The sequence below is a fragment of the Eurypyga helias genome, unplaced genomic scaffold, assembly GCF_000690775.1.
Source record: "Eurypyga helias isolate BGI_N326 unplaced genomic scaffold, ASM69077v1 scaffold18171, whole genome shotgun sequence".
Taxonomy (NCBI): Eukaryota; Metazoa; Chordata; class Aves; order Eurypygiformes; family Eurypygidae; genus Eurypyga; species Eurypyga helias.
Window position 1 is genome coordinate 5592 of NW_010229108.1, and position 23681 is coordinate 29272.

The following is a 23681-nucleotide window of genomic DNA, read 5'->3' on the forward strand; positions in this document are numbered from 1 at the left end:
AAAGAGAGCAGGAACTTCTGCAGCTCTGCCTCCTCAGCGAACAGACCTTGGCCAGGCAGACGTCAGCCTGACTGAAACCCGTGGGAGAAATCAAAACTGAAAAGCAAAGTGATGCAGAAACCGGTGCTGGCGACTCAGGGAGAAACAACTTATTTTTTTTTTCCTAAACCACGAGGAGCTCAGCAGCTCCTACGTACCCCGCTCCCAGCCCCTACCTGGACAACCCCATCCAAATAACATAGGGTTCTGAATTTTGTTCCCGACCGTTGCAATTTTGGAAAAGTTGTTTAACCTCCTGAGCCTCCATTAACCTCCTGAGTCACCATTTTTCCAGGTATGAAGCTGGGATGCCATCCTCAGCCTTGCAGCGACGTTTGAAATGCTTCGTTTTAACGGCACGTGTCAGTGCCAGAGGCACCGAGGGAAGCGCACCGTGGTACAGGTCTTGTGGGTAGAGCCCCTGGAAGGGCTCAGATATCCTCACATAAAATCGTAGGCAGACAAATCTTTCAGATGGGATAGAAAACAGAGGCCCTGACTGGTTATTAAAAGACATAACGTTTTGAAGAAGCCCATATGTTAGCTTTTCCATGTGCACCCTGTTCCAATTTGGTTAATTACATTCTGACTCCTTAAAGCAGGGTGGCTGACCCGCCTGGCCCTACCAGCTGGATATCCAAATCTTCACGTGGCCCAGAGCGATGCAGCACAACCCACATATTTCAAAGAGCCGAAGGAAAAGAGGGGCTCCAGGAGAGATTGATCGGCTGGTAAGGAGAAGGATTCCCTCCCAGAATGGGGCAGTGCCGTTGTGTGGGCCGTGGCAGCCCTCTCCTCCTGCCTAAAGGTCCCTCGCCTCAAGAGCTGACGACTTGCCCTCCTGTGTCACTTCTCACGGGAACTTGCATGGTATGGTCAAAGCGCCATCGCAGTTGGTCCTCAGGTGGCTGTGTCGTTGCAGCACTGGTGCTGGGAACCTTGCAGATCCACAACCCGTAAAGCGGGTCGGCAGCGGGAAGGCCTGGTTATTAATAGTGAAGTACCTAGTAACATACTACTTACTAATAGTAACCTGCATTTCTATTTTAACGTGAACTTGGAAAAACATTTTCTCCCTGACAGTATGTGGAGACTGGTTTGCCCTAGCATCAAGCAAGGGAAGGAACATTGAAGGTTCACCTTCTCCTCTGGTAGATCAGGTAGTCACTGGTGCGCTCTGGCCCACTCCTTTTTCATTTATAAACTCTTAATCATATGTCACTATGGATAGCAAATCTTGACCATAACAGAATCCCAAAACACAGGAAGAGAGGTACCTGAGCCTTACTTCCTGACACAGCAAAGAAGAGGAGCAGCATGTGCCGCAAGGGATTTTTTCACCATTGATACACAGTGAATTTTCCCAAACTAAGTATAAGATGCCATTTCCAAACGGTGAAAGTAAGTGGTGGCAGCTCCAAGCAGCCCCTGACATCGGCCAGTTTTGCATTTCAGATGCCAATGATGGGGCCAGCAGCCACTCTCCTGTCCCTCACATGGGCAGCGCTGTGACAAGACACTGGTATCCCGTGGAGCTATTTCTCCAGACTTCATGGATGCAAAGGAGGAGAACCTGTCCTGTTCCCATCTCTTCCCAGGTGCTGGTGGCACCTGGGCTATGGCACAGAGCTGTGAGGGGTGCAGAGGCACCAACCCCAGGGGTAGAAGACAGTCATGGCTGGGGATGTTCTGCATGGCTATAGGTGTCCACCCCGGGGAGTCTGTCGTCTGGGAGCTACCCGGAGAGCTGGCAGGGGCACGTGGGCAGGCAGGGGACAGGAAAGGGAGCAGAGAGGACCTAGGGCACCATCTGGTGGCTTCACTCACTGCCTTCCCTAAATCCCAGCCTCACAGGGTCACCGCACTGCGTGGCCAAGGGCGGAAGAAACACCAGGTCTTTCCAAGAGACAGCCCAGCAGGAAGAAGAGGCCCCTGCCCTTGGCCCAGAGTCGCACACCCTCAAGGTACTCCTGGGTTGGACTGCAGTGCAAACCAGAGCAGCAATAACCATTTCATTTGGGTGCTGCTCAGTCAAGGCCCTCTCTTGATAAGGAACCAGCCCTAGCTGGGTCTTCAGGCACCAGTGCCATACAGATGATTAACAGTAGTGATGCTCCTGAGAAGGAAAAAGAAGAAGAGAGAGAAGCGATGAAGGAGAACAGTTTGGACTACACCTTGGTCATACAATTCAGTGTCATTATCCACCACCACAAGGCCTTTTTGTCTGCAGATAAAGGCAAAATAGAGTTGGCATGTTTCATCCAACAGAAACCATGCAAGTACCCTTGCAAGTGCTTCTCAGCATGAACGGATGAAACCAATGAACCACTCAAGTGCACCCCTTTTTTTGCCTTCTCAAACGAGGATTTGCTGTCGAGCATCACGAAGGGGTTGTTTTACAGGGACTAGATGACCTCAGTGTCATCAACACCCTGTGCAGCAATGCCAGCTAAGGCAACAGAGCGAGGCTGGGGGGAGATCGTGGGGATAGACCGCATCTCTCAGGACCAATGGCTCACACCTGGTGGAGAGGGCAAAGGATCCTAGTGCTAACACAGCACCTCCTTTAGAAGGCAGCAGGCACCACGTTTCCACCTGGCACCACTTCTTGCTTTGATAATGGGTCTCCACTTCCCTGAAATCCTGTCAATACAAAGCGATAATTTAACACCTGGGAATCAAAGATTATACCACCATAACCTCAGAGCATGCTCTGTGCATAAGAGCACTGTGGTGCGGGAAGCAAGTGGAGCTGTGGCCCTTAGGGACACAGTTTTAAAGAGGAATCCATTCTCAACATTCATTTTAAAGCAAAATATGTGAACACAAGCCAGTCATCACCTCTCAACTTTGCGGAGCTGGCAAGCTGATCCTTACTTTCTCTTTTTTTTTATCAGTTGCTCAGCACTTAACAATGAACTCCTTTCCTCTTGCTAGTAATACTCATTTTCTGCAGCTGTTCTCATAGGCCATGCAGCCAGGCAGGACAAAAAGACCAAATGACTGCCTTTTCCCTGAACAAATCTCTGCTACAGAGTAGCTATACCAATATTATATACATTATATTTGCAGTCTCTCCTACTCCTGCCTGAAGGCATTTCCTCATACCTCCTTGGAAAACTCCGTACCATCTGAAAACATCCCTGCTCTCTGCCTCCTGCTTTATGTGTTTCTCTCACAAGCACCCTGATGCCGCTGCGGCTGGCCATGGTGCACAACGCTGAAGAAGCGATGGTAGCTTCTGCACACACAGCTCCTTCGAAACTTCCCTTTTCTCGCGCAGCTGCCTTTTGCAGGGCCAATCCAAAACCCGCGGAAATCAACACAGCGACTCGCCCTGACTTTGGCAAGCTTGGGCGCACAGCCCAAATCCCCAGACATGCCAGAGTTCCTTGGAAATTTTTACTTTTTCGCTTAATTGATCAGAACCTGGTGTGATTCTTCCAGTGCTTTAGCACTGACTGTTCCAGAACAGCCTTCTCTATTCCAAATACCGTTCTTCCTCTCATGTTTCATTTTAAACAGCTTCAGCCACTTAATATATAGAATTGCTCAGGCATAAATGTAAGAAATGCACTGTTTAAAAAGGTAACAGACAAAAGAAATCAATTCACTGCAAAGTGACATCCTTGCCAGGAAATTTCCAGAAGCACCCAGTGTTTTTAGCATTTATAAAATTTAAAAAGCAAAACACAACAACTAAGCAGCATTGTTTTGAAAATTTTCATTTTTCACCTAATCCACCAGCTCCTAAAAAAAATTGCCATACTGCAACATATTTATAATTCATCTCATCATTTCTTCACATTTGTTAAGGAAAGGAATCGCTATACCTGTACAATCCTCCGTAAATTCTTCTGTGAACACAAGTGTTGTCTGGTCACATTAGTAAACTCTAAAATTGTTGACTTCAAAAATATTTATTTATAATTGTGGGGATGGCTTAACAAATGGAAAACGGGTCTAATCAGCAACATATTTATAATTCATCTCATCATTTCTTCACATTTGTTAAGGAAAGGAATCGCTATACCTGTACAATCCTCCGTAAATTCTTCTGTGAACACAAGTGTTGTCTGGTCACATTAGTAAACTCTAAAATTGTTGACTTCAAAAATATTTATTTATAATTGTGGGGATGGCTTAACAAATGGAAAACGGGTCTAATCAGCCATGCTGCCTATTCATTGCTCTTTCTGAAGTGAATTCCTCAACACTGGGAAGAGAAAACGTATTTTCCTGTGGTTAAAGAAAGTCCAAATTGCATGTTTGAAATCTCTTCTAATAAAAAGAGCAAAGCAATAAGCGGATTATCTCTTTAAACATAGTATAGGAAGGCTGGAGGCCCTGGAGACATTTTCCATAGCCTCTATCTCTCATGCATAGCAACATTATCTTCAACTAGAGAGGGTCCTATGACCCTGGAGCTCAATTTTAATTTGATCTTCTTCTTGAAAGAGGTTTCTGTGATTCCTCTCAAGTTATGCTGCATATTCTGATTTTGGGTTGGTTTTGTTTGGTTGCTATTTTGTTGTTGTTTTTTAATCTGAGATAAAACAGCTTCAGCCTTTTGATCCGCTGGTTTGATCGTGTTATGTGGATATTTAATGTAACCTCTTCCCTATCAGAACGAGGTTATGCATCAGCACAAATGGTAGGCAAGTTCCAGCTGATGGGAGAGAGAGAGCTTGGATAAAAAATTCACCTCTATAGCCACCCCCCTCCCTCCAGTCCTTTGGAGTTTCAGAAGTGGTCTACCTGGCCAAATAATGTATGGGGGCAGAGGGAAAGGAGCCTTAAAGCCTTGATGGGAAATATGGGCCAGCTGGAACAAAGACAAACCTACTGGGTTTGGTGGGGCAGAGGTACTGTGCCTGCTCCCAGAGGCTCAAAATCCCCAGTGGGTAACACCCACTGCCAAGAACAGGAAACTGGGGAGCTCGGCTTGAACTTCTCTTTGCTGGAACCTGGCCCCAGAGACACTTGGCTCACGCAGCCCCAGCAAGGGAGTTTCCTTGGATTCCCACCTCCTTCTTTCTCTTCCTTTTTCTGGAAAGGGCACTGAGCCACGGTGCCAGGCAGGGGTATTTTCTCTGTTTTCCTTTTCTCCATCTTTATCTCTCTCTGTGCATCCAGTCCTCACCGTATACTGCTGATATTGCTGAAGGGAAAGCATTTCCTGGGAGACACTGATTTGAGTCGGCTGAGTATGGTCACAGCAGGCATCTGTGACTACTTGATGGGATTAGCAGATTATGAGAAAGCATGTTTCGCTGTGGGGGTCCTGAGAAAGAAAAAACGGGCAGGTGGATGCTTGGATCTCGTTTAAACTATGCATGAAGGCCTGATGGCCATGTCAGGAAAGCCGTAGGCATAGGATCAGATGGACTGCTGCAGGTCAGGATTGGAAGATAGAGCCAGCAAGCAGGGAGGTCTCCGTTTACAGAGGGTCGAGATTTAAGTATTTCAGGCAGGGCAGGTGAGAGAAACCTGCACAGATCCCATCTGCACCTTTTCTAAGGTAAGAGCTTGACAAAAGCAGCTTTTCTTTTGCATCAAACGGCTTTGCTGCAAAATAGCTTTGCTGCATCAATGCAGATTGAGCCCGGTGGGATTTGAACAGATGCATTCTGTTGTTAATGAAGGGCAGTTTAGGAGGAGCCAGTTCACAAGTACCTCATAGTTGTGCCCTGAAGTCATCTCTGCAGAGGACTTGGGATGTAAGAGACAAGTTCTGCGGTACAGAAAGATGTCTGGTCCACCTAGGGTCAGATTTTCCCCTAGATATTCTCATACAGTGTATCAGAGGATTCTTCCAGAGTTGCCTGCTTCTTTGGTGACTGCAGAATGATGAAAAGGAGAAAAAAGAAATTGAGGGAAATTATTCAACAGAAGATGAATTAATTCTTAATAAGCAGACCCTGACGTTTGTTCTGTTAGAAATGGCTATAAGTGATCCGCTGAAACGGAAGCCGCTACAGTGAGGAATGTTGCTCTGCCAGAGACGAACGTGACTAATCCAGCCCAAGGGATAAAGATGCCTCCTTTACTTGTCTCTCTTCCCCCAAAAAGCTGTCAGACAGGGAGAGGAGGGAAAATTGGACTTGGTAAAAAAATAAATCACTTTGGAGTCTGTGAAGGAGGAATTCCCTGACCTCCTCAATCCTGTTTCTTCAACAGTTGAGTCTATTCCTCACAACCGTTCCTTGCGTAGACAAGGTGCTGACAGACTGATATTTTAAGCGCTGTGTGGCACAGGCCTGCTGTAAGCAAGGTTACACAGCACGGCGCTGAAATGCCACCGGGTGACTGAAGCCCTACCTACACTAGCATTTTCTCTGTTGCCACCACCAAAGGCAAACGTTTTTCAAAAGTGCTGAGTGCAGGCACCTCCAAAGCATGCGGGATTAACCCCTCGCTACCCAAGCTGGCTGACACTCCAGCGTGACAGCATGCACACGCTCTTGTTTCAGGGGCTCTCTGCCCCACTTCCCTTCACAGCTCCCCCTCCATGTGCAGCATCCCGCAGCAAGGGCTGTCCTGCACCCTCCGCAGCAGAGTCTCAGCCACCATTCAGCAATCCCAGCTCCCACCCGCAGCCCTAACCCGCTGACCCACAAGTCTCCCAGATGGTCACAGCCCAGGATGACTGCAAGGGAAGCTGATCCACGTGCTTGCAACAGTAGTGGAAAGCACAGCCAAATTCTCCTGTGCAGAGATACTGGGGCCATGCTGCCCACAATTCCCTTCCTTCTGACCAGCACGAGAACTGAGGACATGGTGGTGTCTGCTGTTGGCGTGAGAGCCCGTCCCATTCCCTCTCCTTGCTTTCTTCTCCTTTGTTTCTCCCATCTCTGCTTCGACCTCTACCCGGCCCTGGCAGAGACTGCCTGCACCAGACATGCTTGCACACAGACGCTCCTTTGCTCTTGTTTTGTTGCTTTCCTCCTGCTCTCTGTTACGGAGCCGCTCCTCCCCAAAGCAGCGGTTGAGTGGTGTGAGCACAGCCCAGACAGTTCCACAGCAGGGAAAAAACCAGCATAAACTGCATCTCATCACCCAGACCAGATCATTTCAAAGGGGGCAGCTGATAAAGGTACACAGAAGAATAAATAGGACAGGGAAGAGCGATCAAGACCTGCTGTTCTCCCTACCCAAGTAATTCAAAATGCATCAAGAACACAAAACCAAGGATGCTATTCTCGGCACTAGTGAGGCTGCACCTCGAATCCTGTGTTCGGTTTTGGCCCTCTCACTACAAGAAGGACACTGAGGGGCTGGAGTGTGTCCAGAGAAGGGAACGGAGCTGGGGAAGGGTCTGGCGCACAAGTCCTGTGAGGAGCGGCTGAGGGAGCTGGGGGTGTTCAGCCTGGAGAAGAGGAGGCTGAGGGGAGACCTTATCACTCTCTACAGCTACCTGAAAGGAGGGTGACGAGAAGTGGATTTTGGTCTCTTCTCCCAAGTGACAAGTGACAGGACAAGAGGAAATGGCCTCAAGTTGTGCCAGGGGAGGTTTAGATTGGATATTAGGCTAAGTTCTTCACTGAAAGGGCTGTCAGGCATTGTAGCGGGCTGCCCAGGGAGGTGGTTGAGTCACCATCCCCGGAGGGATTTAAGAGATGTGCTGACAAGGTGCTGAAGGACATGGTTTAGTGATGGTATTAGCAGTGCTAGCTTAAAAGTTGGAATTGATGATCTTAAAGGTCTTTTCCAACCTAAAAGATTCTATGATTCTGTGATTCCAGTGCATATGATGCACTGGGGTATAAACCAGCCTGTATTAAATAGCCCACCCTTGCCCTCAATGGTCTGTCACTGCCTTTGTTATGACACAGCAGTAACTGCAGGAGGCCAGTGGCCTTGGGATCAGAGCACATGGCAAGTAGCTCTGGCAGAGTGGGCCGCTTGATTTTAGACCACCTTTTCCTAAGTGGTGGGGGTTATGAAAATGCCTCAGACACTGGAAACACTGTCCTGCCTGAAACAGAGGGATGGTGCCAACTGAAGCTGCACAGTCAGTTAACCTGGGGAACTCTCCCCAAGAGGACAGCAGTGGGAGGAGGCTGGAGACACTTTTCAGGAACATTTTCCAACATTAGAAGAGTGAATATATATATTTTAAGCAGATAAGAGGTCTGGAGGGGTAAAGAAAAACAAAGTTCTGTTGAAGGAAAAGTTCCCTGGGGTGCCTGATGCAAGTTTCGCCTGTGAAGCAGCTGATGCCTGCCAAAGGCAGGGCAGAGGGTTGTGCAGGCCTCTGGTCTGCTTCACATGGCCCTCACAGCTGATCTGCACCTGCCTGTTCCGAGCTGCAGCTACTTTCACTATGAGTGAATTTAGTTCCTTGTCTCTAACTCCTAACTCCTAGCCCAGCAAGAAGATCCAAGCCCAAAATGTACCCACACCGCCTTTTCCTGAGCCCCAGAGCTGACAGACTGCATCAGCCCCAGTCTCTGTTCAGACCATCTTAGCTTCTGCTCCCACGCAATGGCTCTCAGGTGCTCAATGCCAGTGAGAGCAAACCATGTCCAGGATCTGCCCTCTACAGATTCCTCTACCCGGGAGGACTTCTCAGCTGCATAAACTATTTGGAAAGGGCAACAGTGGGGGCCAGCAACTGGCCAGCTCTCCATGAATGTCTGTCCTATTCAGAGAGAGCAGCAACACCAACCCCCTCAGTGCCTTTCGGGGTACGTCCTACAGCAAAGCACCTGCATGAAACCAGGACTGCCAGAGCTGGTAGCGCTGCAGGAGCAAGGGTTCTGCTGGAAGAGGGAAGACAGGCTACATGTGAAGCCCAGCTGGTGAGTGGATGCCAAGTCCCGTGTTCCCTTTTGGTGGGACTGGAAGCGGGGAAAGAGCGGGCACACTTACTGCCTGCTGGGGCCATGGCGACTGTGCGGGTTTTCTTTCTGCAGCTGCCCAGTGTGTAAGCGAACTCTCCAAGAACAGGGCCCCAACCCTTACCTTCCCTGGAGTACTCGTTCTGGGTGGTGGGTTGTTGGTGTTATTCTCGAGGGTAGAGTAGACCTCAACTTGCTGCAAATCCAGGCACTGCACAGGGAAGAGAGAAGAGAGTAGGAGTCAAATAAATTACTCAGGTTTGAGACAACTAATTGCCTACCATATTGTTCCCCATCTCGTGCCTGATATTTTTTAGGAACCCCTGCCATCTCCAAAATTTTGAAGTTCCTGACTTGAACTTGGGCGAACAGAAGATTTTCCCTTGAAATCTCTACAGTGCAGCTGCATCATCTTCCTTTTTCAGGCTCACAGAGGCTGGCTTTGACATTACTTACCCTGTGTAAGGCAGTGGAGAAGAATGCCCATGTTCCTGCCTCCCTCCGCTCCGAATTGTCTCAGAATGTCGAATGACGACCCCTCTGCCACTTGAAAGGATATTGTGGACCACAAGTAACGGATAGCATTCTGCATTGCCCAGGACTGTTTAGGTGCCTGACACCCACAAGTTCTTGCTCATGGTCATTCTGGGCACACAAAGGTGAGAAGAGGGGCGAGGCTGAAGGCCTGAAGCATGGGGGCTGTTGAAAATGGGAAACCCTATATTGGCATGATTTCTATTTGTTGTCTGGTTTTTTTTCCAAGCCAGAACTCTCTTTTCTTCTTAGAGTGAGCAAAGAATAATTAAAAAAAAAAATCGATACACTCCCAGGCCCATGGTCCCACACAGCTACACGGAGAAACACACACACACTCCCTACATGCACCCGCTGGTCCCACAGGTAATCGTGTCACAGGAGATGCGTGTCAGTTTGAGTGATGTTCCAGATCTGCCTGAAGGATCAAACATAACAATCAGGAGGACTTTTCCATGTGTGTTTCAAGGATGACAGCAGGTTGCCAAGGTGGCTGTTTCTCTGGCAACAGGAAGATGGGAGGAGCTTCGGCCGCAAGAGGGGCAGATGGTATTAGTGGAGAGACTGCAAAGGGAGCCAGGCGCCCTGCAAGGGACGAGTGAAACAGGGGGGGCTTGATTCTGGGGCTGCCAGTCACCTGAACCACCGACATTTCATCCGGAGTTACAAACGCTCGGCACCTTTTGGGATCATGGCCAGCAGGACGGTGGTTTGAACAGGACCAGATGATAAAGGAACAGCATTTGGGAGCGGGACTTGGAACAAAACAGGCACTCGGACAAGAGAGGGCTGCAATAAACGGAGCACCACACGGCTCTCCCATTCCCACTCCTCCTGCAACAAATTATTTCACCTGTCTGCTTCCCACTCCCAACAACACACTTGCCTACACAGACATTCCCAACTATTCACATGTGCACGTGCGCACACAGAAAATCCCATTTCCCCATCCTCATTGTCAATTCTCTGTGTGATGCTCGCAGTGAGGACCTCGTCCCACGTGCTGTGCTCCCAGCAGCCTGGCTCCGCGTCCCCTTGGCAGGACAGGTGGCCTTTTTCACTGCTCTAGTCTGAAGCTTAACATCTCAAAAAGACTCTCTCCCTCTTCCCATGAGGCTGTTGACAATGCTGCTCCGTTGCTGGCCAGTGGAAAGCTGGTGTCTCCAACCACCATTTGCAAATTAATTACTTTTACTTGGTCACTGACCACCTGCTACTGTCACAGTGGAGACACACAGGCCTCTCTCCTCCCTGCTGGCAGATGCCTTCCCATCTTCAAGCAGTCTCCTTGTCTCCCTCCCACCAGGAAAAAGCTCCTGTGCTCTGGAACCTGCCTGCACCACAGGAGTTCTGTTTGCTTCTCAAAAAAGCTTGTTTGAAGTGTAAAGCAGATGAAGCAAGTCCCTCAGATGGGTATTTCCCAGCTGCTAGTTAACTAGGGAGCTAAGCTGGGAGACAGGAAAAGCCAGGTTTGGCTCTGAGCAGTGCAGTGAGATAGAGCTGCTCCGGGACTGCAGGAAGACAAAGAGGTCAAGGAACACCTGGCAGTGTAGTAGGAACAAAGTGGGTACCCAGCTGCACCCTTATTACCCGGGTTTTTTGCTACCGGCTGCTTTTCACTGCATACACCCACCCCGGAGACTACAAGGTAACTGGTGGCACCTGGCAGAGCCAGTGGGGAAGGCATGTGCTCCTAAGGATGTTATTGCAGAAGGCGTGCTAGGACCCTTCCCGTGACAGGGGTGAGCCTTGCTGCTGTGCAGGATGACACAGAGCGTTTAATGAGCTGCACCAGCCACTTGAAGCCTTTACTTTGATGTCCAGTGCTGCCTCCTGTTGCTTCTGCTCCCAGGTCCAGGCCTGCAAGAACACCGTGGTTCCCTGACCCAATTTCTTCCAGCCTCTGAGCTCTTGCTTTCCCACCCAGATAGCACATCTGGCACATGTTGACCTCCTGTCCCGTCCCCTAATCCCTGACCTCCTTCTTTATCTCATCACCTGGAGTCACTTCTCCCTTGACCTTCCCTTTCCCTTGCCTTAGCTTCCCCCAGTGCCAACCACAGATTTTCTGCCCTCCCCATGAATTAAGCACTGAGTGTTCAACACCCCATTTGACACCAACAGATTTTCACAGCACACCGAATTTCAAACACAGTTTGCAGCGCTGGGTTTACACCATGCAGAGTCACAGCAAAATTTAGCAGTGGGGCACCAGAGTCATCTTTCAAAGGAAATAAGGTTTGTCAACATTCCACTCCCCTCACCTGTCCCAAGGGCCTGTCCAATGCAGCATCTCCGTCCCAGGATTCTCACCCTCTCTTCCCCATTAACTTCCTTGTCACACCTGACAGCCCTATGCTTCCCCCTCCGCACTTCGCAGCCCTGCTCTCACCACCCGTGGTGTCTGTGGGAGCTGCTGCTTCATGCCCGAACCAGTCATCCCGCAGCAGCTGCTCCACGGTAACGTACCCTCCAGTGGGCATCGGCTACCCCCCAGCACGCAGGAGATGGTTGGAGGCTGCTGGCAGGTCTGCCAAAGAGGGCTGAGCCGCCCGCCCCGCACGCCGGGCTGGCTAAGGTCCCCGCACAGCCGGTGTGTGGTGGACAGGCTTTGCGGGAAGGCCAGCTGGGCCAGGTCCATCGGGCTCCCGCAAGCACAGGGGCCCATACAGCTCCTGGGACTGCGTGTGCCTAAGGCTGGCTCTGCTGCCTTGCTGTATTAGCCTTAGTGGGGCCTCCTGAACAGAACAACATGATGAAACATGTAATTAAGATGGAGCTAAGGATGCATGACGAGGCCGACTGAGCGAGAAATGGATTTGATTTTTTTTTTGTCTCCTTGCAGAAATCATCCACTTCAGCAGGCAACTACCCATTCGGATTTTTATAAGCCCGAATTAAAAAGAAATTACTTGATACAAATGAAAAGGTTTATAACCTGCAACCTCCTTTACCCAAAGCATTGCTTTTGCCCAGAATAAACATATCACACAGAATATGTAGTGCTTCCTTTTAAATCTCTACCCCAGAGATGGAAGGGCCGCCAGTGTCCCCCACCCACCAAGTGAGAACGAGAAGGGAGCAGGCCCATCCTCTTTTACATATCTACCCGCTGTCAGGTCTCCTGCCTCCCTGGCAGAGCTTTGCTCCTCTCTGTAGTACATTCTCCAGAGCTTCATTTTGTTTAGTTTAAATGATTCATGCAGCAGAGCTTACGGGTTTTCCTTGGAGAGACTATTCCAGCCCTTACAGACCTCGCAGTCAGAAAGGTTTCCTAATATTCAGGCAATATCCTTCTCTACTCACTTTCATTTTATTCCTTCTTGTTTGTCCCACAGGTCATGGGGAAAAAAACGCCTTCCCTTCTGAGTGGAAGAGCCCTCCCATAGGAGTAAAAGGAGGAAAAGAAATCCCTTTAAAATGGAGCTGGATGGATTGTAAATGGGATTAGGGGTCATGGTTACTTGGGGTAGCTGAGGTCTGGCCTGATATTTCAGGAGAGCCACTTCAATCCCATTACTTATGACGCTGCCACTACTGGGCTCAGGGAGTGCGAGCAGTTGGCATTCCCCAGTTTGGGAAGTGGAAAAAGGAGTTCCTATGCAAAAGGGAGATGTTCCAAAAAAGAGACTCCCGTCACTTTCTTCCTGCCCTTTTCCCGCCGAGAGCTAGTCAGCCTGCTCAGGACTGCAGTGGTCCGTGACACTGACACGGGTGAAGGTGTCACAGCAGGAGCTCTGAACTGCTGGGGTGGTTGTGGGGAGCACTTCTCTCTGCCCCTTCCCTGAGCTGTCATTCTCCAGCGGGGGAGGGCATGTCCTTGAGACACTCCACAGTACACAGTGGGGCTGAGATCCCCTCTTCCTTCCTGACTTCTGCATCAGGAGCCCTCTCTGGCCCCACACTTGCTACTCTGTGCTGCCACACTGCTGGCAGAGGGAAGGGTGCTGCCCAGCGGGGCACCATGCATGGCTTTGGCACTGGAGGGGCACGAGTGGGAGCAGGATGGAGACACGCAACATGCACAGTCCCGAGAGAAGCTAAGCAGGGCAGAGCACAGGAGCAAGGTCACCAGTACCAGGCTGGTATGCAGGTACTGCTCATGTTTCGCATCGTGGTACTGGTGGTGTCTGTACCAGGGCAGGGAAAGGCAGAGTTGGACTGTGATGTGGACAGAAAGGACGGAGGGTGATTATTCTGATACTCACGTCATAGACAGGAGGTGGTGGCGGTGGTGGAGGTGGGCCGGCTGAAGGGGACTGCGTTTCCACCTTCTGTCTCAGGAAATTGAGCTGGTTCCTTCTAGGGCACACCACCTGCTGACAACAAGGCACAAAATTACACATCTCCCCAAAGATGAAGTGGACACCAATGTCGTGTCAAAGCCTCGCGCACCCCTTGAGTGCTTCCACACCCTCTGCATGATGTGGCCAGTCCCCTTCCTCGCCACAGGGTGAAACAGAGGAGTCTGATGCTTTAAGCCGGAGCAGTGAAAAGGAGAACTGGGCTCTGTGCACACACAGAAATCACTTCCACCACTGAAACTTAGCTGGATGGAGGGTGTAAGTATTTAACAGCACACAACAGTGCTGTAGGCCAGGAAGTAAAGCAGGGCCCCCTTCAAAGTGCGTGTGGGAATTTCAGCGAGGCACAATGCAGTGGCTTTTGTCAGGATTTGGCTAGGAAGCTTTTGCTAACACACACAGTCTAGAGAAGAGCACCAGATGACCATTAATGATGACACATAGTGTGCAAGTCTAGCATGGAGTTGGAAGGAAGGTCTCTTCCTCTGAAACGTTTCTTGCATTGGATGAGTTCTCCTTGAACATGCTCCATTCGTGCACAGATAAGGGTTAGCCCTGCTCAGCAAGCAAGAGAGGAGGCAGGAAAGGCGAAGGCTTTGCTAAGTATCTCTGTTCTAATTCGGAAAGAAGTGGGATGATTATATTCACATCACATGAAACCGATGAACTGCTTTCCAGTCCATTAGTAACTAAGGAGGATGCTAAATAGCTTCTCTTAAAGATAAACATTTTTAAACCAGCAGGTCTGAGCAAGCTGTGGTGAGAATTACGGGCTGGGTTCTGCAGGAGGGCAAATGTTACGACTGCACAAACTCTTTGGGCCCCAAGGAGAGCCTGCAGGTCTGAGACTTGCTGGCCCACCCCAAAACCTGGAGATGCCAATCAGCAAGTCGTGACAATGCCTCTCTCCTCATCCCCATGGAGACACTGTCTAGGCAAGCAGAGATGGGGGCCTGTCTCCAGCCTAGTCACTCTGCCGCTTACACGCCTTCCCCCTCCATCAGACTGCCGGCGAGGTAAGCCTCACGAGATTAGCAGCCCTGCCGACTGCTGCCGTTCCGTTTCCAACCTCATGCTCTCTGACTGTGTGCGCTGGAGCCTGATGCTCCTTGGAGTCACAGGACTGTACCAGAAGCACAGCCCCCACATAACAATGTGTGCAGAGAGTCTGCTGTCACGGTGGCAGAGGGCAAGTTGCAAGAGTAAATATGGGGGATACTCTGCAACAATCCCCAGATCACACTGTAAAAGATGTCAGGGTTTTTTAAGCCAGCCTTGAGACCTCTGGAAGAATGCAGAGGATGCTGTTCTGCATGCCTGAGGGTGGCAGTACTAGGAGCAGTAGGTTTTCCCCAAACAACAGCAATTCCAGTATCACAACTCCAAAGGTTTTTTCCACAGGGTTCCTGTCTCATCCAGATCTTTCAGCCCTCCTTTTGGTTTTTCTTCTCCTACTCTCTACATCCTTTCTTCCCTGCTCCTGGTTTCCCCTTTGGCCTCAGCTTTCACTTCCTTACCCAGCTGGTCCCAACCTGTGCCACTTGTCTGCTCACCTGAAGGGCCCTGTCAGCCCCATCTTAACACCCTCCTCCAAGCTCCAGTGCTTTCTCCCTCTGGATTCCAGTCCCAGTTTCCCTCCCAAGGCCCCTTCTTCCAGCCTCACAGAATTGCTGCTGCTGGAAGGTGGCTCTGGAGATTGTATAGTCCAATCCCCCTCTGCTCAAAGCTGAGCGAACTAAAGCAGGTTGCTCCTCAGGTCCTTGTCTCTCTCTCTTTTTTTTCCAATTAGTTGGCACTTCCACACAGGCTTCCTTGGGTTCCTCGTCCTGACCTTCCCCTCTCACTCATCTGGGCTGCAGCGGACTTGCACGGGACGTTACCTGTCTGCTTGGCACCGTGTGGAAGGGCAGCCTCACAGGGGCCCCGTCAGGCAGCTGAGCTGCCGAACTGACAAGAGCCACGACCGAGCACGGACAAACTGCAATTTTCCAAAAACCCGTCACACAGCCACATCTCCTTGAATATTCTGAGGGCCAGCACACTGCTAGAGTGACTTCTTGCCCTGCGCCAGATCCTTGCTCTAAAGCAGGGCATGCCGGAGTCAAACTGATTACCAGAATTTCTTTAATGGACAAATCAATGACCCTTTTTGTCTTTCCCATATTTTTTTTTCTTTTTTCCAGAAAGTCTGAACTTAAAAAAATAAACCTGAGGCAGACGCCCAGCATGGAAAATTTCAGCATGGGGACTTCCAATCCAGCCAAGTTAGAAGCAAGTGAAATAAATTTCTAGAATGGGTTGTGTCAGGTATTGCTTTTTATTTGGTTGTAACTTGCCTTTCTTTTCCACAGAAGCAGAGCGGTTGCGGTGATGCTCAGAGCAGCAAGAAGAGCAGTAAAGGTAACGAGGATTTCCCACCCATCAGAGGTCTCTACATACCCTGTGCCTGTAAGAAAGAAGGAAAAGATTCACAGCGTGAGAGTGTGCTGCACTTTCAACTCTGGAAAGAGCCTTGAGAGAGCTAAAATGCAGAAGCAGGGCAGAATACAGTGGCACAGATGCACACACCCTTCTAAACCTAGTCTGACTGAACAGAGGGCAGGGTGCAGCTGCAGAATCATGCGAAGAGACAGGACATAAGCAGCTGCACTTCATGTAGATTAGATGGAGGTGGCATAACTGCAAGATGGTAGGTAGAGGCTGGCAGAGGTCTTTAGTGATAGGGGCAGAAAGACAAATTGTGGAAAGCACACAGGCCACACAAACTAGCAGGGTGGGCACTGTAGGCATCCTCTGACCAGCGTAACAAAGCTCCCTCATCACAGCTCTTTGCATTTACGCCTTCTAAGAAGTTTTTCATATCCAGCATTCAGTAATGCAAATCCAGCCAGTCAGCAGCGTGCATGTCCTTATCACTTTTCTGTCACATCCCTCTTATCATGACCTGAAGCTCTCCCTTACTTTCCAGTCTGCACGTTAAGGGAACAACCAACCCCTTGTGCCAGATGGAAAAGCACGGTGAGCTTTACGGCGAGCACCCTAACCACTGACCTTGTGTTCAGTCATCTCCGTCACACTTCTAAAGGCCAAACCTGTCTCCTGAACGCTGACACCTAAAAGCACGCTCCAACCCAGCACCCAGGCTCCCTAGTTAGACCCTGACATTAAGCTTGCTCTTCCCAGGAGGCTGTGGCAGGGCAGATAAAAATTACTGCACCTTCATGTCCCTGTCCGTGCATGAGGAACATGCATGTAACGCACATTCAACTCTGATGGCCTCAAGTATTGGGCATAAGGTATTATTCCCCCCCTGACTTCATAGCGTGTTTGGGTAGAGGAAAAGAAGCACAAAGATCATCTTTTTGTAGCCAGATCCAGCTGATTTTTAACTGCCTGCCCCTCCTTTCTGGTTGCTCACTTACCTCTAGCAAGGACAAACACTCCCTTTCCCATTTTCTGGACGTCATTCCATTTGACTTTGCAGTAGTATGTTCCAGTAGAAAAGGTGTTTTTGTGTAGCGTGATACTGAGGTTGTAATGTATGGTAGCAGTCTTACTCTCTTTTCCAGGAGGGATGGATATATGGACATTCTTCCTACTAGAGATGTATGTTTTCTGGTCCAGTGAATTAATCCAGTAATAGAAGATTGAAAAATTGGTGTATTCCAGCATGTAAGGGAAGGAGACCTTACAGGGGATGGATGTTTTTTCCTCGAGCAGTGCAACCTGGATCGGAGGTTCCTGCTGCACATCGACATGCCCCCCTGTAAGGGTAATAATTGTTAGCAGCCACCTAACATCACTTTCAGTCAGGAGAGGACTGCTGCCCCAAAGACAGGATCACAGAGTGAAAACAACCGTATGTCAGGAAGCACACCTGTATCACGCAGTGTTGGCGCTGGTCAGAAACAGAGTGATTCCGAGCATGTGCCCCGTGTGATCTGTCACATCTCTTAGGTAACTGCTGTGTGATCTGCGATAGACCATTGCATTCACAGCCTTCCCCTTTTTCCCTCGTGAGCTCCTCCGTACAACGCCAGCACACAGAGAGACAGGAAATTAAGCAGGAAGTGAACTGATTTTGCAGTGGTGTGAGACCATATTTACAGCGGATGAACAGCAAGTGGTTTTCCAAGACAAACACAAGCTGGAGATCTCCTGAAACTCCTGAGTTAGAAACCTCTGCTTGGGCACCTACACATGTCCACGTGATGACTCGGCACCGGGGAAGGTGCTGTACGCAAGCAGGTGTTATCAGTGGGACTGCGTATTTCTGAAGCACGAGCGAGGAAGGAAATTGCACGTTCTGCACGGGGGCCAGCACTGGGGCAATGAGAAATAAGACACAGCTTAATCGCTCCGACTTTTTGCTGCCATGAATGGGCGGCAAAGCACAAGACTGGATGCTAGATACGTGAACTATCTGCAGGAGGCTGCAGATCTTAAGTACCAGTACGTGACAGTATCTCAGGCACAGAGACGGGGGATCATGCCCTTCATGCGCCTCCTCCTTACAGACAGGGCTGCTAAAGCAATCCGTCGCTGCAATTCAGTACACAGGGATGTTAGGAGTTAGAAGAATAAGTGCAGATGGGGAACCACACCACAATTCGCTCCCTGTTTGGTTTCATACAAAAATGTAAAAGCTAAGAGTGAGCCACGGGCTAGTCAGGAGCCTGGGGTACAGGACCTCTTTGGCTTCCCAGCCATAGCTGGGTTTAAGGTCAGGCAGTCTCCTGATCTATTTGTTTGGCTGATGACGTAACACCGCATAGGAAGCAACTTGAGAGGAGGCCTGTGCAAACCATCCTCGTCTTTAAAAAAGGGAACTGGAAACTTACAAGTCGTCTTAAAAAATGAAGGCTTCTTTCGGAGACATGAAAGTAGAAAGGGGGAAAAAACAGAGAGAGAAAGTAGGGGATGGGCAGGCTTTTCCACTCACGCTTTTGATGGGATTCCCTGGGGTTCTGCATCTATGAACAGGCTCATAACAGGCATTAAAGCTGTCCCAGAGCACAGCCTGGCTCGCTTTCCTGTCATCATGCCCTAGTGCTGCATCACAACAGCAGCACAGCGGGACTCGGCGTCGGAAAAGGCAACTCGGACTTAGCACTGCTGACTGCTGAGCACTGCGAAAGCCTTGTGGGGGACAATAACGGAGGGAGGGCATGGTCACTGGCCAGGAAGGACCATTGGGAAGTAAGATCTGCTAAGGAAAACCCTCTACCAATGACACAGCCAGGGACAATAGCCTGCGAGTAAGGAAGAGCAGAAAAAGGTGCTTAGCTGTAAACGCGACTGAGATACAGGACAGCCCTAAGGGATGTGCTCTGCTGTGAGCACGCCGGCCTGTGTACACCAGATACAACAGTACGGAAAGGCAGCAACAGAAAATCCTGCAGACACTGGCGAAGTGATAACCCCAGTGGTCTCTTCTAGGCCTTCTCTTCTAAAATCATTCATCATTTTTCTCATCTCCACCCAGCAGAACACACATGAATGCAGTTTCTATACGGGACATGGCAAAGCACTGCTGTAACAAAACAGGGGAGAGATCCATCTTCTTACAGTATCCCAGGAGCCATAAGCTTGAGAAACACGTACCAGGGAAAAAGGCAAACCATTTTATTTAGGTTATCTAACCCTCCTCCCATGTTCCCCCTTTCTTGAGGATTCTCTATCTCAGCTTTGAAATGCTTAAAAAGACAGAAATAGCAGCAGTGTGCAAATTCCTAGAGGGGATCTCTGGAAATTAGCAAAAGATAACAGCTGGAAATGCTCTAATATGAACAAACGTGAGAGTAAACAAAAGGAATAAAAAAACGGGTCTTTACCTCCACGCTGAAGCAACCAAAGAAAGAGGAAGATGACTTTTAGATTAGAGGCCATAACGGGGGTCAAAGGCTGTAAAAAGGCAACCACACACGAAGCTCCAAAAGGCAGGAGAGATGGGGGTTTGTCAGGTATTTCCACTCCCGAGCAGCTGGTTGGTGTGTCACCCCCCCGGGTTTGTGAAGGGAGGGGCAGGATGGGCACACACTGCTTTTGGCAAGCCGTTCCTGGCAGATGCAGGCTCTTCTGCTTTTCAGGCAGACTCCTCCCCGCGCCCGGGTTCATTTCTCTGTACTACTGACGGTGTCACACGTACCAGGGGGTGTCCAAAGATGAGACCATAAGCTCTTTAACGCACAGAGCTGTCTCCTGATGACCACAAAAAATCACGCCCACTTAAAGAAAACTTTGTCACCTCCCACAGTGACCGAAGCCCTGTGTTGGAATATGGGAAAAAAAGTGCTTGGCCTGATGCAGATCGCAGCCAGGTCAAATTCAGCGAGTGATTCAACTGACTCTGGAGCAATGGGCAAGTTTGTAAGTGGCACAGTGGGATTTTTACCATAATTCTGCAAGGCTTTGTTTACACAGTTGTTTTGAAACAGCTATTCCTGATTACCTCATTGCACAGACCATCCAGATTTGGGAATAAGTGCACCTTACTTTATCACAATTGAGTGCTTTCTTCACATGGGGCAGCTACTGAGCAGCGTCAAGGGTGTGGGCACAGGGCAGAGCAGCACCATCAAACTCCTTTATGTGAACACTCCAGTGTGGGATCACATGTTTTGCCTTCAACATGAAAAAGAAGTTCCCACGCCAGCAGGTGATACAGAGGAACGGCTCCGCTGTCCTCCTGACTGCACAGAACTCCCGTCCACAGCCAACTCCTCCACTAGGCCACTGTGGGGGAGGGCACTCGTATTCCAGAAGTGCGAACAACCAGACAGCGGATTCAGCCCTAACGGCTGCAGTGTTTCAGATCCACAGGATGCTGGCTCTGAATCAGCTTCGCAGTGCAGGCAAGCAAGCTAAGGAGAGCCCTTGGAAGAAGACGACCACCTCTTTGTGGGAGGATCCTGCTGCCTATACTCATGAAAAGTCTTTGATTTTGACGAAAGCTTGTTTTAAGCTAAGACATCTGCAATGCAACAGCTGAGCAGCGCCCAACTCAAAAAAATCACCCTGATGTCTGAGAGGTCTTCACTTCTCTCTAGGCAGCTTCCTCCTTTCACACTTCTGCTGAGGCGCTGGCACCCTCCACAAGAAAGCACCTTGCTGCAATTTCAAGGGCGCCTGCTCGCACGTGGTGCTGGGCTGTGGAGACTGGTGGCCGTGCTGAGAAAGACCCAAGAAGGTAAATGAGCTTGTAAACTGCGCGTAGTCGAAATCTCTTTCTGCTGGTTGTTTCAATCCTCCAGAGTTCGTAGGAGCGAGCTTTGCCCCAAAGCAACCTTTGCTTTACAGCATTTTTCCTCCTGTTCGGCCTGGGACAGGTCCTCAGGAAGGGGTCTTGACACAGGGGGCAGCACGCAGCTGCGGCCGTTGTGGCCCCCCGAGCCTGGGGACGGCTCTGGTACCTTGCTGAGAGCCCCGACAGCTGGAGAGAGAAGCAAGTGGCTTTGTGTGGCTCTGCAAGGCTGGTGCAGCAGCTGCACTCCTCCAGGGAAGGTTTAGCTCAGATTAGCCAAAACCAACTCCTCTCCCCAAGACACACTGACGTGAGCTGCGCGGGGCTGGTCTCAGCTGGAAACCGCTCCTTGCAGGTCTTAACGCTAAGCAGCAAGGACAATCAAGAGCAGTAACAAGACACTTGGGGCCCACTTGGTATTGCAGATATGTAGGTACAGATCAGGCAGCTGTGGCACTGGGGGGCTGTGGGGTTACAACAGTGCTTGGCAGCGTTTCTCAGGCCTGAACGGCATCTTGAGGTAGTTGAGGCAGGGAGGGAGAAGGGGGCAAGGGGCTTCCTACCCTTCTGCGGAAGAACTGCTGAACAGAGGGCTTCCTCGGCTCTTATATCACACTCATCCCCATGGTAGCGCACAGCTTTGCAATTTCCAGCACTGATGTATTTCTAGAGGACAGAACATGCTGCTCCTGTCAGTGATGTGTTTTAACTGTTATCAGCATTTATCTGCTTCAGGAATTCAGAGAGATAAGTGGATTAAGTCCGGTAGGTTTGTAGGGCTGCTAGGTCAACATCCTCCTTCCGTCCTTTCCCTTCTCTCCCTCTAAACTACCCTGTTGCCCCTCTAAATGCCAAGTCCTAGAAATATCGCTGTCTGGAATTTAAAGAAAAAAATATATATAGATCTAGCATTTCAAAGGAGATCACACGTAAGACTCAGCTGTGGGATTAGAGGCACGGCCAGGCCAGAAATACATTCACTGCTGGAATTTGCTATGGTAGAGCTCGCTGAAAAGAAATGGCTTTGAAACGACTACCCAGCAGCTATTAACTGCGAGACAGGATGACATTCTGTTCCTTAGAGCCCAAAGGGAGCCTGAATCTTTGAATGTTAAATTCTAATTCAATTTGGTCTGGGGATTCTGGACTGGGTTTTAACCCTGGAGATATAAACGGGAGGAAGATGAGGAAAAGCTGGAGAGTTTTGTGTTTCTATTACCAGCCTGTAGCGGGCTTGAACTGATCCCCCTGAAACTTAGGTGGAACTAACCCGGATACCTGTGCCAAAGGAAATACATTACAAAGCTCCAAAGGAACAGGTCATTGTATGACCTTCACTCATGCATTATACAGAACACTGCTGTGTGTGAGCTGGTCCCTGCAGCACGACGGGGAGGCCGCTGCTGTCCGGCTGCAGCCCCTCCACAGCACAGACCAGCCAGGATCTGTATGGCCTGGTCCTGCCTTTGGTGCAGCGAATGCCCATGACTTCCCAAGACTAAATACAGGATTGAGCCAGGTGCTAGCAACATTTTCTGCTTGTAGCTGGAAAGCAGCCATTAATTTCACTCAAGCGCTGTTAAAAGCCTGCGACAGTGGCCAGCATACCCAACTGTGAGGAAAAGCACAGTGTTCTGGCACGCACAAACAACAACAAGTTTGGGCAAGGCATGAACCTACCAGAATTGCCTGTTCACAGCTGTGTCCAATGTACACCCACAAGGAAAGGCACACACACGTGCCCCCACATGCCCCCACAGCCAAATCCAGAGAAGGCATTTATTCAAACAAAAAGGCTGCTGCTAGCCAAGGCAAAAGCAATGCTGCAGAGACCACAACAAAGCCTCTTTATTGCTGAAGCGTTTAACGCCACAACCATCCAAAAGAGAAACACCGCTTGGCGCAGAGAAGAGCTGCAGCAGCTCAACGAGCCCGATTGCAGAGAGCGCTTCAGAGCATTCCCCAGCTCGGCAGCTCCGGATTTGCTGCCTTGTCAGAGCCCAGCTCAATCCCCCATCGCTGAAAGCCAGCCAGCGGCAACACGCACGCCTCTGAGGATTCACAATCTCTTTGACTCCTCTAACCCCAGCCTCGGCAGCGTACGGCTTCCCTCCGTCTGGCGGCGGGAGCGATGGGAAAGCCAGCACGAGCGGGGCCGTTACCTCTGCCAGCATTTTTACCGCTGTTGTGTGTCGAGTGCCTCTCAGCAGGGCTGGATGATGCCAAGGTAAAAGCTGCCAATGCCCTCGCTACGTTTCCACCCGCTGAACTGCTCTAGGGAAGAGAACAATCAACGACTCGAGGGGAAACCAGAAAAAGAAAGGTGTCGACACTACCGTGGGGAAGGGAGAGGGCACTTTTACAATTCCCTTTCACCAGCAAAACGAGGCTGCCTCAGACATCACCCTGCTTCTGCTCTTTTTCTCTTCATCTACTGGAAAGATTCCCGGGGACTAAATTACCATCACACGTGCTCCTGGGCGGGGCCCGACGCCTCAACCTCGCGGCGTTCCCCCGCGGCTCCCCTTCCCAGGCTCCGGGGTGGCAAGCCAGGGGCAGCGGGACTTGGCCTGGAAGCACTCCCTTGCCTCCTCAGCCTGACACCTTCCAACGGAACGTCCGCCTGGCCGGGCCCGGGGCAGAGGCGGGGCGGGAGCTGGCCTGCTGACAGCAGAGCGGGCCGCGTTTCATCCACTCGAGCAAGGAGGCCAAAACTTT

The 23681-nt window shown here is 50.1% G+C and overlaps 1 protein-coding gene across 1 annotated transcript; it reads right to left on the bottom strand.

Moving 5' to 3' along the window:
* Positions 1–5819: 5819 nt before the first annotated feature.
* NFAM1 (NFAT activating protein with ITAM motif 1) lies at positions 5820–19609 on the bottom strand. The gene is made up of 6 exons (XM_010160279.1): positions 19555–19609; positions 17143–17484; positions 16057–16166; positions 13625–13732; positions 9007–9093; positions 5820–5879 (listed from the first exon to the last, which is right to left on the bottom strand). The coding sequence occupies exons 1-6, from the start codon at positions 19607–19609 to the stop codon at positions 5820–5822; spliced, it is 762 nt and encodes a 253-aa protein (XP_010158581.1).
* Positions 19610–23681: the final 4072 nt, after the last annotated feature.

Coding starts and splice junctions, on each gene's coding strand:
- NFAM1 (XM_010160279.1), bottom strand. CDS start 19,609: ATGGCCTCTAATCTAAAAGTCATCTTCCTCTTTCTTTGGTTGCTTCAG. Junction 13,733..16,056: donor TGCTTCTGTGGAAAAGAAAG/GCAAGTTACAAC, acceptor TGTTGTCAGCAG/GTGGTGTGCCCTAGAAGGAA. Junction 9,094..13,624: donor CACCACCTCCTGTCTATGAC/GTGAGTATCAGA, acceptor TTCCCTGTGCAG/TGCCTGGATTTGCAGCAAGT.